A 14,701-nucleotide genomic window follows, 5' to 3' on the forward strand; every position below is an offset into this window, starting at 1 on the left:
ATCGCTATAAATACTGGTGCCGCGCCTATTCCCCGCCTCTCTCTCTCTCTCTCTCTCTCTCCGGAATCCCACCTTCAATCACCTTCACAAAATCCGATCACAAAAAGGAGAGAATTCTCTAGCAAAACCCTAACTTCACATTCTCCTCCCTCCCATGCAAATCCTTCGAGTCAATATCAATAACGTACTTGATCATGCTCTGAAGATTGAATTAATCAGGAAAGGGGAGGAGAGGAAAGAGAGTTCTGAGCCTTGTGGATCAACATTAACGTGAAATTTGCTTTGTTGAGCGACTTCGATTGGTATAGTTGTGGTGAGTTTTGGATTTTATAAGAAAAAAACGAAATTAATCTAGTTTGTTTATAAGTATAAAATTGTGATACATTGTAATTAAGGAAGCCATACTGGTTGGCGGTTGCCAAGAAACCTTTGGCCCAAGGGCACGAGGATGTAAGGAGTTCCTCTCCTCTTCGAATGTGCTAGTCTAGTTATTTTAACGTTACTGACTTTCTCTGATAAAAGAAAATAATCCAAACTGGTTTTATACATCTTTTAACACAGGTTGTACGATATACTACTATTGTGTAATTGGAGAGTTATTTTGATAGAATTAGAGTATGTGGATGAAATATGAATACCTTGTTGAAGGTGAACATTCATTTACCGCCAGGCGCGCGCACACACACATGCAGTTTTATTTGCTGTGTGAGAAATAGAGAACTGTTTTAAGGAATGGGGTATCGGATGTGTTGTTGCGAAACTCTAGATTGAGCTCAATTAGAGGATGGTTTGATCCTTCTGTCTAACCACCAAAGTTTGGCACCAAGACTTTTATTACTTTAGCTTAGCTTAGTTTAGTTTTTGCCGGTAATGAACTTGAGACCCCTATGATAAGATCCCAAGCAAGTTTGAAAGTAGAACAATGCTCCGGGGGATGGGTCTAAATCCTACCCACCTAACCACCTTAACGTGGTGGATTACCTTGTCCCAGCTGGGGGTGGAATTATCTTAGGGAGAGAATTGGTTCTTTGGACTAAAAGAACATTTGACCTTCTTGCTCTTAGCATTGAAGAGCCTCCACCTGCACCAGAAAGAAAGGGGTTTTATGGTCCATTTGACCTTAATCCCATTAATTCTCCAAAGAATGAAACAAGAACTGGACTAGATTCTAAGTTGTACTTAGGCAAAACAAAAGAACTGACTTGTCATTGTGTCCATTGCTAGTTTTCTTGTGACATTGAGCATATGACTTTCTGCACTGGTAGTTGTGTTTTGACTTTTGAGTGATAACTTTAGGCTAGAAGCAATAATTTGGTGGGATGGGTTTTGTAATCTTGATGCTGATTTGACATCACCAATAAACTGCTCGCTATCGGATTGGGTAAAACAACCTTGCAGGACTGTAGCTTTCACCACAGAGAGTGGTCCACAGGAATGTGCATGCATTATTGTCTGAAACAAAGTTTTGGAGTTTGAATTATTTATTCAAATTGTTGGAGTCCATTAGTTAGCATGAGATGTGTTTGATACCACAAAGTTTTTCTAGTTAACTTACTAACTCATAAACTCTAAATATCTGGATATTATACTACTCCCCTGTCTTCTAATCAACCAAACTGACTTTGCTTCCATGTACATGCAGCACAATGAAATTCTAGTAATGAAAGATTTAATGGGATAGAACTCTTATCTATGTAATCTTATACGAACATCTGCGGTTAAAATCAAAGAAACCCACTTATCTGGCATTTACTTCTGATGAATGTTACTACATACTATGTCACCTACGGAAAGAAAAAAATAAAAATAAAAAGAAGCTGCTTTTTGTTCGTTTACTCTTTTCATGCTTCAGAAATTTAAATAATTAGATTAAGGAAAGGGTTATGATATGCTGTTATGCAATTTTTTGAGCCAATTGTGAACTCAAGTGGAGGATGCTTTGACTTCTCCACCATAGAATTGCTCACTATTCTATTGGCTAAAACAGCCTATCAGGATTGCAGGTCAGAAAACGGCGAGTGGGCAAGAATGAGCATTGTTGCACTAAAGACAATTTTTGAGTTGGACTACTATGGTTCAAATTGTTTTGAGTCCATGAGGTTGGCTGTATTGGCATAAGATAGATTGGATCCATTCTTGTGGTTGACTTGTAACCCAATTTCTATCTGTATGGAGAATCGCTATTGAAAATATGGCAACATGTAAACAGCATAATTCTGGACCACAACATACATAAAAATTGTGTTAGTATTGTCATTGGGTGAGACATCTCATTCGGTTCGACAAAAGTTTCAGGGGATCAATAATCATCGAGGACAAATATGGCTAGTGTTCAAGATATCACCATTGGAGCTGCTGTAAACATCCTTTCTGCAGTTGTGTTCCTTGTGGCCTTTGCAATATTACGGCTTCAACCAATCAATGATAGAGTTTACTTCCCGAAGTGGTATCTAAAGGGTATAAGAGGCAGCCCAACACGTTCTGGAGCTTTTGTATCGAAGTTCATTAACTTGGATTGTAGAACATACATAAAGTTCTTGAATTGGATGCCCGCCGCATTAAGAATGCCAGAACTTGAGCTTATAGATCATGCAGGGCTTGATTCTGCTGTATATATTCGGATTTACCTTCTTGGGTGAGTTTTTGGATGCTTTTTTGCCTTTTCATTTAAATGTAAAAACTGTTTGATGGGCCACTGTAAGTGATAGCTTCTTGGCTGTTATTCTACATGCCAAATTATGCTTTTGCATGGTTCAGTTTTGTGTGTAGTAGTTCTTTGTACTTTGACTTTTTGTTGGTTATTCTGAACTAACAAAATGGCAGCGGTTTAGGAGGTTGAACGCATTACTGTGTGTACTTTTTCTGTCACTAAATTATTTAGTTATGCCATCACCGATCACTTAACTGGAATTTTATGCAGCTTGAAGATATTTGTCCCTATAGCTGCACTCGCTTTTGGGGTCTTGGTTCCTGTAAATTGGACTGGGCGAACGCTAGAGACTATCAAGGATATAACGTTCACTAATATTGACAAGCTCTCAATATCAAATGTGCCACCTGGATCTAAAAGGTGAGAAGGGTGAAGGGTGTTTTCCCACATTTTCCTTTACTCATTTTGTGACTTCTCTTGTATTTTAGGTCTTCCTATATCAGTATATTTGCTCATGCAAAACTATCATACAAGCTCCTGTTTCCTTCAGATTTACAGCATATACAAACCTATAAATACTTTTAGTAGGTTTCCTCATCCCATGCTGGCTGGCAGATCAGAGATGGAGCTATATATTGACCATGTGTGGCCATGCTTTCCCCCTTTGTTTTCCAAAATACATTTAGTACTCCGCTATTAATTATCAAAATGTTTGAAGCTAACTTAATTTTCGGTAATTTCTGAATGCCCCCTGCTGCTTGTTGTCATTCAAACACAATACTTGTTATTTGCCTTCAGGTTTTGGGCACATCTGGTAATGGCGTATGTATTCACATTCTGGACATGCTATATTCTATACAAGGAATACAAGATCATAGCTAATATGAGATTACGTTTTCTTGCTTCTGAAAATCGTCGTCCAGATCAATTCACTGTAAGTTCGTCGAAGATTCCCAGTGACTACTTCTGTTTTCTATGGTCTTTAAAGCAATGTTTTTTAGAAATTAATCATCTGGGTGCATGTGTCTTGCATAACGTGATGTGCTTCCACTTAGTTGTTGGGTTGCCGCATACCAAGATTGGGTATACCTTTAGCTTTCCTTTATTTATTTGAATTGCTTTTGCAGGTTCTTGTAAGAAACGTTCCTCCAGACCCTGATGAATCTGTTAGTGAGCACGTTGAACATTTCTATTGCGTAAATCATCCTGATCATTATTTGACACATCAGGTAATCCCTTACTCAAGCACTGAGATATACAGGATGATAAAAGATTGAGCTGTTTTCCAATACTAGCACAGGGAAAAGGAAAAACCCAAAAATCATTTCTGAGCATTGATAATGATATGCAAGCTGGTGAACTAAGCATAGCTTGAATATCCATTTCATTTTATAGCTTGTGGATTCGAACTTCACTGTTTTAACGACAAGCAAGTCCAATAGTTTAAGGTTGTCAGAGTGACCAATCTAAACTTGTTGGTCTCGTGTTCAACTTCTTGTGGAAACAGCCTGGCTTACAAAAAATCTGTGGCTTGGGGTTTGATTCTAATGATTCATACTATGCGCAAAGCAGATTTTGGGAGTATCCGTGCCAAGCCCGCGAAGTTTGACCTGTTGCGCATTATTGGGGATGCGCCTAGGGCGCATTGAAATGCGTCTGGGGAGCATAACATTGCGCCTGAGGCGCATTAATGCTGCACAACATGCCAAACTTTGGGCTTGCCCTGGACACTCTTGAACTCCGATTTGTGTGTGGTTTAAACCGTTCAAAAGCTTGTTCATTTTAATTTCTAACCCAATTAGTTTGGATCGAAAACCATTTTTAAATCAAAATACGTGACCATTTTACCCTCAGTGGGTCAAAAAAACAATTCATTTCATATGTCCCTCATTTTAAATCGGATCAAGAACCATTATATATCAATAAATACAGTTTTTAAAGTACTAAAAGACGGTGAGCTCCAATCATAAAAATATTTAAGTTTCGTTTATGAAAAGTGGGTAGAAAGTAGACCACAAAGGCTAAAATATGTTCTAAGTTTCATTTGGTAATCAAATCTCTAGTTCTTAGGTATTTCTTCGTTGCTTAAGTATTCCATTTCATCCGGGGCTTACTCTTTGACATGGTTCCAATGTGGCACCGGTCTGCAGAGGTTTCTCATCATAAAAGAAATGAAAATCAAGAGTTTTGCTGTCTCTTTGTACTTCTGTCATCCAAATTCGTGCCAAAAGTGCCTAATGATTTGCAAGTTTTTTAATGTTTGCCTATTAGTTCATATCTCTGCCATTCTTATGATTCTGAGCTTGTAGATTGTATACAACGCCAATAAGCTTGCAAAATTGGTGGAAAAGAAGAAGACCTTGCAGAACTGGCTTATCTATTACCAAAACAAATACGAAAGGAAACCTGATAAGAAACCGACTACGAAGGTACTTTTCTTTTATCAATCGTTGATTTTGTATTAATTGATCCTATATATCATTTTGGACTCTGGAGAGTCATCTTATCTGTTCATGAACACTATCGTCTGTTATCACATTATTTTCAGCTCCCAAGTTATTGATTTTCATGTTATATAATATATAGACAGGTTTCTGGGGCCTTTGGGGACAAAAAGTGGATTCAATTGACTACTATACAGCTGAAATTGAGAAGTTGAGCGAAGAGGTAAGTTTCCAGATTAGAACTCTCCATTCATCCTAATGGTAGCTTTGGTCTTATCATCAGATTTTTTAAATTAATCACTGTTGAATGACTACTTATCTGGGGGGCCTTTTGTGTCCATGCATGAACTATGTGGATGAATCTTTATCTTTATTATCAAGAACTTTGAAACTCTGGCTTGTTGCAGTATTAATGTTCTCCCCGTAGATAACCCCAGCTGATTAGAGTATAGGTGTTGGAGTTTTAAGAATAGTTATTTACGCTTTATACAGGAAGTTGCAGAAAGAGAAAGGGTCATTAGTGATCCAAATGCCATAGTTCCTGCGGCATTTGTGTCGTTCAAAACCAGATGGGGAGCAGCAGTTTGTGCACAAACTCAGCAATCGAGTAATCCTACTATTTGGTTGACCGAATGGGCTCCTGAACCACATGATGTTTACTGGAATAATCTTGCGATACCATATGTTGCGCTCACCATCCGAAGATTGCTCATGGCTGTTGGTCTATTCTTGTTGACATTCTTTTATATGATCCCTATTACATTTGTTCAGACTCTAGCCAATATTGAGGGCATTGAGAAGGTTTTTCCTTTCTTGAAGCCATTGATAGAAATGTAAGATTTTATTCTTGTTATCGATTAGTGAATATTTTGTTTTTATTGTGCTTAACCTTTCATTTTCAAATATTGTCAATTTAAACTCGTGAAATTAACTTTCTTTCCCAAGATTCCATACAAACAAGATAAACTATATGAAGTGAAAATTTGTTTTTCGTTGAGTTACTGAAGAATTAATATCTTGCTTATGATGACTTTAGCAACTATCCTGCTTGCTAAGTAGCCTTTTATTTGTATTGTCTAAGGATCAATCAGTAAATCCGGAAAAGAAAAGAAAAAATGAAGTGGAAGAGGTGACAGCTAGGGAATTGAGGATTCCTCCCAAGTCATTTGCTGCATGTGTTTATGCACTCAATCGAACTACTGATTCTTCATGCTATGAAAAAAGAGTTAAGAGTCTGTATATGTAGTTGCAATACTCTTAGTAGTCTGTTAATTCGTGTAGACAGATAGCCAGCACATTTAGATTAGTGTTTTAGAAGTCCTTTCATCTTTGAGATGCAAGAGCTGGTTTTTCAGTGCTTTTGGCAAGGAGGGTGTGGATGAAAAATTAAGCAGCTTGATGTTGGAAAGTTCTGTTACAGGAAAGTGGTAAAGTCTTTCATTCAAGGTTTTCTGCCGGGCATTGCATTAAAGATATTCCTCATTGTTCTTCCGACGATTCTCATGACCATGTCCAAGATTGAAGGATTCACATCACTCTCAACTTTGGAAAGAAGATCGGCTGGAAAGTATCATTTGTTCTTGCTTGTCCTTGTGTTTCTTGGAAACATCATCGCTGGAACAGCATTTCAGCAGCTGCATACCTTTTTGAACCAGTCCCCATCTGAGTATGTTGTTTTCTTGTATATGTGGACTTCTTAGAGCATGTTAAAGCCTTACATAGATCTAAGAGAAAACCTTACTGGGTAATGTGTTTCATTTTTATTTCCCTTATTTCCCCGTTTGTTTGACTGGACTAATAGTGAAGGAATATATTCAATCCCAATGTTTTAATCCTGAAAAACAAACAAGCCTTTTGTGCTTCCACATTTTTTCATTCGGGCGAGACTATCTAGTTTCTGATGTTGTGCTCTCCTTGTAGGATTCCGAAAACTATTGGAGTGTCAATCCCAATGAAAGCCACTTTCTTTATTACTTATATCATGGTTGACGGATGGGCCGGCATTGCAGCAGAAATTGTTAGATTGGTTCCTTTAGTGATGTTCCACATAAAGAATACATTTTTGGTCAAGACGGACAGAGATAGGGAGCAGGCGATGGATCCTGGTTCCTTGAACTTCTACACATCTGAGCCTCGCATACAGCTCTATTTCTTGCTGGGACTTGTGTATTCCGTGGTTACCCCCATACTTCTTCCTTTCATCATTGTCTTCTTTGCCTTTGCCTTTATGGTTTTTCGCCATCAGGTATGTTGCTCTTTTCCTTGACTATGATGCTTTATAGTGTGGAAAGGGTTACAACTATTGCTTTAAGTCCTTGTGTGTTTCCTGACTCTAATGTAAATAAATTGGTTTCGATCCCCAATATTTGTCTCTTAATATTTTTGCAAAAAAAAAAAAAAAAAATCTTGCTCTCATCTCACAGTAAGCCTTTTAGAGAAATAAATTGGTCCTGGCCTGTTTCTAGTCAGACCGTGTCATTCCAATTGTGCAGTCGACGCTTACTGGTTAATCAGTGATTCAGCAATGAGTGAAATTGTACAGTACAGTAGTCACTAGTCACAGTGGGCGGCCATTAAGAAAATCTACAACCAAAATATCAATCTTACTACCTAAAAGGGGAATAAAATAAGTGTCATGCCGTTCCCTGTCGATCTTTTGTGATATCGGAATGTAAGCATATGAGAACTTCTAAGAGACTGCTATTTATTGGTTACATCCTGTAATGGTATGGTATTATGAGACATGTAATTTCTATAATGAAATTGCTTCGTGCTGCAAGATCATCAACGTTTATGACCAAAAGTACGAAAGTGGGGCAGCATTTTGGCCAGATGTGCATCGTCGGATCATCATTGGATTGATAACATCACAACTTCTGTTATTGGGATTGATGAGCACAAAAGGAGCTGAACAGTCAACGTTAGTCCTCATTGCTCTTCCTGTTTTGACCATTTGGTTCCATCGACTTTGCAAGGGGCGCTTTGAGTCGGTATTTGTAAAATATCCTTTGCAGGTGAGTACAAATATATCATTTGAGGAGCATTCTTTTTTTTCGAACAAAAATTCTTGGTGACATTTGAAGTACAAACTTAATACTTTCTGAAGTGCTTTTGATATTTCCATAGGCTACGGTTATGAAACGTTCCTGAACGTTTCTTTCCTAACTACCCAATATGAGATTTTGATCCTTGCTGTGAAATAATCATTTGTGGTGGGGTTGCTTGATTTTCAGGATGCAATGGTGAAGGACACATTAGAGAGGGCTACAGAACCACATCTAAACTTGAAGGCCTATCTCCAGGATGCTTACATACACCCAGTTTTCAAGGGCAGTGAGTTGGAGCGACCGGCAGCGATAGATGAGGAAGAAAACAACCCACTTGTTGCTACAAGGAGGAGCTCCCAAAGGGGTAGTAAATATGGTTCCGGCGAAAATTCTGACATTGGAGTTTGAGATACTTTGAAAATGAAGTGATCGTTCTTGCAATGATCTCACGCTAGCTATGTACTTACCATAGGTTCTCATGCTCAAGTATGAAATCTATATTAGGAACTGGCTGAGTTATATTGTTCACAGGCTTGCAAGAATGAGAAAACAAAGTTGCTGACCTCTTAAAAGAAAGATTATATCCTTAGTGAGGATTCCTCTAGTGATTATTGCAGAATTTGAGGTTCTGGTGGTGGTGGAGATTTTGAGAGACATAAGGGTAATTCCACTCACCCAAACACCTAGACAATTGCTGACCAGGTGAAGTGTGAGTGGACCTTATAAATACATACATACAACCCAAACCTCTGATGTGTGATTACCACACCGAAGGCCAGCCCATCGACACAGGCCTATAGAGCCTCAAATGGTTACTGAAATATCTTTCGTGCCAACAGCTGGAACAAATTGATTAAGGGCCAAAAATTAAGTATTCAATACAATAGGAAAATAAATCAACTGAGAGAGTGTCAAAGAGTACGTAATTTGTTTTAGTGCCGCAATTCGCAAAAACTTAACCTGCTTCTCAGCCTCTCAATTTTTTTTTTTGAGAAAAAATAATACTAGTAATAACGTAACGTTCTTGAATAACATAGTAAAAAAAAAATGAAACTAACAAGAAACCAACCGCATAAACAAACAAACAACCTAATTTTTTTTGTTTTTTTATTTTTTATCTTCGACAAACACCCTAGTTTAATCCCAACCTAATTGTGAGAATATACAACAGCAAAACCCCTCCTTGTTAAAGCAAAACTAGATGTTTGGACGAATAAAAGCTTAATTCAGGAATTGTAGCAAAGTGATTTTCATCACACATGCAAAAATAGACTTTCCAAACAAACACCCTTTTTCCTCAAACATTTTTGATAAAATCACATGAGCACTAATTCATATGAAGCTCTGATTTTTTTTCATAATTTCTACCCATACAGAAACTTGTGCTAAAATAGATGAGCAGATCATCTAAATTAGGCTCCCAACAGTAGTTAGCATGGTCCAGTCTAAATTCGTAAACGGTTTATTTCTTTTTCTCTTGATTTTCAAATTTTTAGACCATATATTTTTTGTCTTGAGGGGAGAGGAATTGAGCAAAATATTTTAAAAAAATCATATAAGACGACCAAAAAGACAAATATTCAATGACAAAATATTGCCTACAAATTTGACCCGAATCTTGTAAAGATTACCAGAAACATCAAGTATGGGTGTAATTAAGCCGAAACTCTAATTTACTTATGAGCCTCTCTACAAGAGCAGAGCCTATCAAACGAGTCGAGGTTGGCTTATTTGGTAGATGAGTCCAAAACTTAAACATGAGTTTGGCTGGATTACTAAACGATCCGAGCCGAGCCGAGCCTTGACAAAACAAAACCACGAGCTGCTCACTAACAGCTCAGTTTGTAAGGGAAAAAAAAAGTTGTGTTCGGTTCTTAATAGTTTAGTTTAGTTTTAATTTAATTTTTTAATTATTACCCTATTTCTTTCTCTAATCGTTATCCTATTTTTTCAATTATTACTTTCTCATCTCTCTATCTCTCTCTAATCACTATCTCTCTTCAATCATTACCCTATTTCTCCCTCCATCCACCACCAAAACTAAAATAAACTAAATTTCAACCAAACAAGGCCAATCATGTGAAAAAGCCAAAACTGGGCCAAACTCACACCCTGATTACGAATCCCGATCAACCTTTCGTTGCGTGGTAGACTGGTAGCGGATCCAAAAAAAAAAACCTTCGTTGTGTGGTCCACAAATTCACGAGAAATTCAGAGACCCATTTGGGCCATTACCGACATTCTTTGTCCAGCTTCTTCTACTTCTCGTATTACAGCTTTGATTGGCAAGTCTCAAACTCTGTGTTGGTTTCCATCGCATTTGCTTACTCGAAGTCTTTTTCTTCTTTTTTTCTTCTTCTTTTGGGTAAGTCCTTTTGTTCTTATCCCCTCTCTGATCAGCTCTTATCCCCTCTCTGATCCCCTCTCTGATCAGCTCTTGTCCCCTCTCTGATCAGCTCTTATGGGAGTTGAAGCTAAATCGCAACTGGGAATTCTAATCAAGTAAGTTAAATCTTTCTCTTTCCACCGTTTTTGTTTTATCGTAGCCAGTTATTGTTATGCCAGAGAATGTTTTTTTTGAAAAGAGAAGAAAAGATGAATAATAGCAGTGATTCACAAATTGAGTTTCTCAGTGGAAAGGGAATTTTTTAGGATATAGTACAATGGTTTGTTGTAACGCGCTCTCACATGGGGTGGGTCCCATCTACAGGGTCCCATTCCATGTGGGAGGAGCCTTACAAACCGTTGTATCTAATTTTTCTCCACCCAAAGATGCCTCATTGGGGTTTGGTTTCTCTTACTACTTTGTTTCTATAACAATATAACTTCTTGGCCTCGATTGTTTTAATACTGGCAGTTAGGGCTATGGGAATTCAAATCCATAATTGTGGGATTTGGATGATTCTGTTGAATCTGAATTCAAAGTGTGTAGATGGAATGAGCTTATTTGGTTGAGTTTTCAGTAATTGCGTAGTTGTACCAAAAAGAGAGTTTACAATGTAGGGCTATGGGAATTCAAATCCATAATTGTGGGATTTGGATGATTCTGTTGAATCTGAATTCAAAGTGTGTAGATGGAATGAGCTTATTTGGTTGAGTTTTCAGTAATTGAGTAGTTGTACCGAAAAGAGAGTTTACAATGTAGGGCTATGGGAATTCAAATCCATAATTGTGGGATTTGGATGATTCTGTTGACTCTGAATTCAAAGTGTGTAGATGGAATGAGCTTATTTGGTTGAGTTTTCAGTAATTGTGTAGTTGTACCGAAAAGAGAGTTTACAATGTAGTTCAATACGTGCATTGCAAAATGCAAATCATACTATATGAGTTTGGACTTCGGTGCTTCAAGCAATATTTGACATATTATCATCAGCTTGTGTGTTATTGAATGTCAATCGAATCAGAGTAGATCCGTTTTCTCCAATTCTTGTATATGTTCCTGCATTAAGCTCGAGCCAACTCCACTAGCTTATTTCGTAGTAACAACATATTTTCAAATCAAGACTATTAGGTCAAAGTTTGATCCATAATCTTTACTTGGTGAGATCTATTGTAGTCAAAACTGGTCAATACTAACTGCTATTTGTGTATGCACTTTTGTATTGGCTTTGAAGCTTATTCCTATAGTGATGTAATTCTTTCTATCTGAAACAGAGACAAATTGTGAATCCTTGAGGAAATCTTGCGATGGGGTGAAGTTTATCGTCCTGGTTTCTTAGTTAATCTCCTGCTGGATTGCCACATGGCAACTCTTCCTCTACCCGTTGTCATGATACGGTCCCATTTTGTTAACTGTGGAGGTGCTGAATCATCTAAGCTTATAGCTCCTGCCCATTGTGTATGCAGGAAAAGAGTGACACATAGCATAGAGAAAATGGATAAGGGAAGAAGCATTGTCTGTGGAGAAGTTAGAGCATATGGAACAAAAGCTTCTCTTCGTTGTCGTAATTTCAGAGTATTTGCTACATCACACATTTCTCTTGTCCAAAATGAGGAAAGACCTGCTGCTTACCTATTTAGGACAGAAGTTGGTGGTCATGTGAAGGTACTTGTCCGAAAGAATAATGTCAAATACAGCGTGCGCGTTGAAGTGTCATCCCTGCAACTACACAGTAGCGAGGATAAGCTGGTAATGAGTTGGGGTATGTTCAGATCTGATTCATCGCAATTTATGCCTTTGGACTTTCAAAGTTCAACTCCAGATGCCAAATCCACTACTGTTGAAATCCCGTTTGTGCAAAACTCTCTAGGTACAGTTGCAGTTGAGTTGGATTTTGAAGGGAATTTAACACCATTCTATCTCTCATTTCTCTTGAAGTGTCCAATGAACGGTGATTCAAAAAGCTCAGTGCTCAGAAGCCATAGAAAGTCAAACTTCTGTGTGCCTGTTGGTCTTGGTTCAGGGTATCCTGCTCCATTGGGTCTTTCCTTTGCAGCTGATGGTTCTGTCAATTTCTCCCTTTTCTCACGAAGTGCAGAAGGTATGGTTCTGTGTTTGTATGATGACACAAAGGCAGAGCAACCCGCATTGGAGATCGACCTTGATCCTTATGTCAATCGATCAGGTGACATTTGGCATGTCTCAATAGACAATGCACTGCCCTTTGTCAGCTATGGATATCGATGCAAGGGGGGAATTACTGAGAAAGGGGACAAATTACTCAAGAAGCATGTTCTTTTGGATCCATATGCTAGAATAATTGAGAATGCTCATTTGGGTTTAAACTCAAAAAGTCTTGGAAAAATAGACAAAGAACCTCCTTTTAATTGGAGCGGCGACGTTCGTCCTTGTATACCAATGGAGGAACTAGTGGTTTATTGGGTAAACGTGGGACGTTTTACTAAGCATAAGTCCAGCGGATTACCAGATGATGTTGCAGGGACCTTCTCCGGCATTACTGAGAAGGTGAACCATTTCAAAAACCTTGGGGTGAATGCTCTCTTATTGGAACCGATTTTCCCTTTTGATGGGAAGAAAGGGCCTTATTTCCCATTTCATTTCTTTTCGCCAATCAACCTATTTGGGCGTTCTGGTGATCCTGTAGCCACAAGTAGTTCAATGAAAGAGATGGTAAAGAAATTGCATGCAAATGGGATAGAGGTTCTTGTAGAGGTGGTTTTCACCCATACTGCTGATGATTGCGCACTTAGAGAAATTGATAACTCATCCTATTATCATTCAAGTGGAGATGAACATCCGGGAACCAAAAACGCTTTGAATTGTAACTATCCTATTGTCCAACAGATGATTTTAGATAGTCTGCGTTACTGGGTGGTTGAGTTTCACGTCGACGGCTTTTGTTTCATCAATGCTTCATCGCTGTTGAAAGGGTTCCATGGTGAACTCCTGTCTCGCCCTCCTTTGGTTGAAGCAATCGCTTTCGATCCAATACTCTCGAAAACCAAGGTCATTGCGGATTCTTGGAACCCACATGACATAATATCGAAGGAAATCGTTTTTCCTCATTGGAAGAGATGGGCTGAAATAAACACATACTTCAGTGACAATGTGAGAAACTTCTTGAGGGGTAAGGGTCTTCTAAGTAACCTTGCGACGCGGCTTTGTGGGAGTGGGGATATGTTTTTGAATGGGAGAGGACCAGCTTTCTCTTTCAATTTCATTACCAGAAATTTCAGCCTCCCTCTAGTGGATTTGGTCAGCTTCAGCAGCGGCAAGTTAGCTTCTTCACAATTGAGTTGGAATTGTGGGGTAGAAGGCCCCACAAATAATACTGCAGTACTGAGGCGACGACTGAGACAAATCCGGAATTTTCTATTCATATTGTTTGTTTCATTGGGTGTTCCTGTCCTTAACATGGGAGATGAATGTGGCCAATCTTCTGGCGGTTCCCCGTCATATCTTGACAGAAATCCCTTCGATTGGAATGCTTTAAGGACTGGATTTGCCCTTCAGACCACACAATTCATTTCATTTTTGAGTTCTTTGAGAAATAGGCGACGCGATCTTCTTCAGAAGAGAAGTTTTTCAAAGGAGGAGAATATCGATTGGCATGGAAGTGACCTTTCTCCTCCGAAATGGGAAGATCCATCAAGTAGATTCCTAGCTATGACATTGAAAGTTGACAGAGAGGGGAACGATTTGATCTCTGATGTTTCAAGTGTGAGTGGTGATCTGTTTGTTGCCTTCAATGGTGGCAATCAATCAGAGAGTATTGTCCTGCCGCCGCCTCAAGAGGAGATGGAATGGCTGCGTTTGGTTGACACGGCACTTCCTTTTCCAGGATTTTTTTCAGAAGATGGTGAACCAGTTCTTGAGCAGATGGCTGGATTAGTTACCTATGAGATGAAGTCTCATAGCTGTGTTCTGTTTGAAGCAAAGAGCATAAGTGATTGAAGCATGTCCGTTGACAAAACAGAAAAGAAAACCAATACTTGCTCGAGGTCTGATTTCTTGCATAATAATCTTCTAGTTGAGAACCAGAGGTACAGAAAATAAGGGTGTCTCTTGGAAGACAATAGGTGTATTGCACCATGTAAACCATTCATTGATCTTTCAATAAGAGCTGCTGCTTAGCTTATTCTTTTTCTCCAAGAAGTCC

The 14,701-nt window shown here is 38.6% G+C and overlaps 2 protein-coding genes across 3 annotated transcripts; both read left to right on the forward strand.

Moving 5' to 3' along the window:
• Nucleotides 1–8,648, forward strand: LOC131336625 (CSC1-like protein At4g02900). Of its 2 annotated transcripts, none has more exons than XM_058372535.1 (12): nt 1–313; nt 2,290–2,635; nt 2,921–3,070; nt 3,449–3,584; nt 3,778–3,879; nt 4,960–5,079; nt 5,237–5,317; nt 5,587–5,927; nt 6,515–6,760; nt 7,015–7,339; nt 7,875–8,108; nt 8,328–8,648. In XM_058372535.1, exons 2-12 carry the CDS (start codon nt 2,322–2,324, stop codon nt 8,547–8,549), a joined length of 2,271 nt encoding a protein of 756 aa, XP_058228518.1. In that variant the 5' UTR covers nt 1–313; nt 2,290–2,321; the 3' UTR covers nt 8,550–8,648. The 2 variants fall into 2 exon arrangements, with proteins under 2 accessions (XP_058228518.1, XP_058228523.1); XM_058372540.1 differs by having other exon boundaries at nt 2,296–2,635.
• A 1,735-nt stretch (nt 8,649–10,383) lies between these two features.
• LOC131315572 (isoamylase 2, chloroplastic) lies at nt 10,384–14,689 on the forward strand. Its single transcript, XM_058344712.1, has 3 exons — nt 10,384–10,474; nt 10,598–10,643; nt 11,796–14,689. Exon 3 carries the CDS (start codon nt 11,884–11,886, stop codon nt 14,494–14,496), a length of 2,613 nt encoding a protein of 870 aa, XP_058200695.1. The 5' UTR covers nt 10,384–10,474; nt 10,598–10,643; nt 11,796–11,883; the 3' UTR covers nt 14,497–14,689.
• The last annotated feature ends 12 nt before the right edge of the window (nt 14,690–14,701 follow it).

Source organism: Rhododendron vialii, chromosome 1a (assembly GCF_030253575.1).
Source record: "Rhododendron vialii isolate Sample 1 chromosome 1a, ASM3025357v1".
NCBI classification, from domain to species: Eukaryota; Viridiplantae; Streptophyta; class Magnoliopsida; order Ericales; family Ericaceae; genus Rhododendron; species Rhododendron vialii.

What these genes read in the sequence shown, in the direction of transcription:
- LOC131336625 (XM_058372535.1), top strand. Translation starts at nt 2,322, where the DNA reads ATGGCTAGTGTTCAAGATATCACCATTGGAGCTGCTGTAAACATCCTT. An exon ending in ATTCGGATTTACCTTCTTGG is followed by an intron (nt 2,636 to 2,920) that starts GTGAGTTTTTGG and finishes AATTTTATGCAG; the next exon opens with CTTGAAGATATTTGTCCCTA. An exon ending in GTCGTCCAGATCAATTCACT is followed by an intron (nt 3,585 to 3,777) that starts GTAAGTTCGTCG and finishes TTGCTTTTGCAG; the next exon opens with GTTCTTGTAAGAAACGTTCC.
- LOC131315572 (XM_058344712.1), top strand. Translation starts at nt 11,884, where the DNA reads ATGGCAACTCTTCCTCTACCCGTTGTCATGATACGGTCCCATTTTGTT.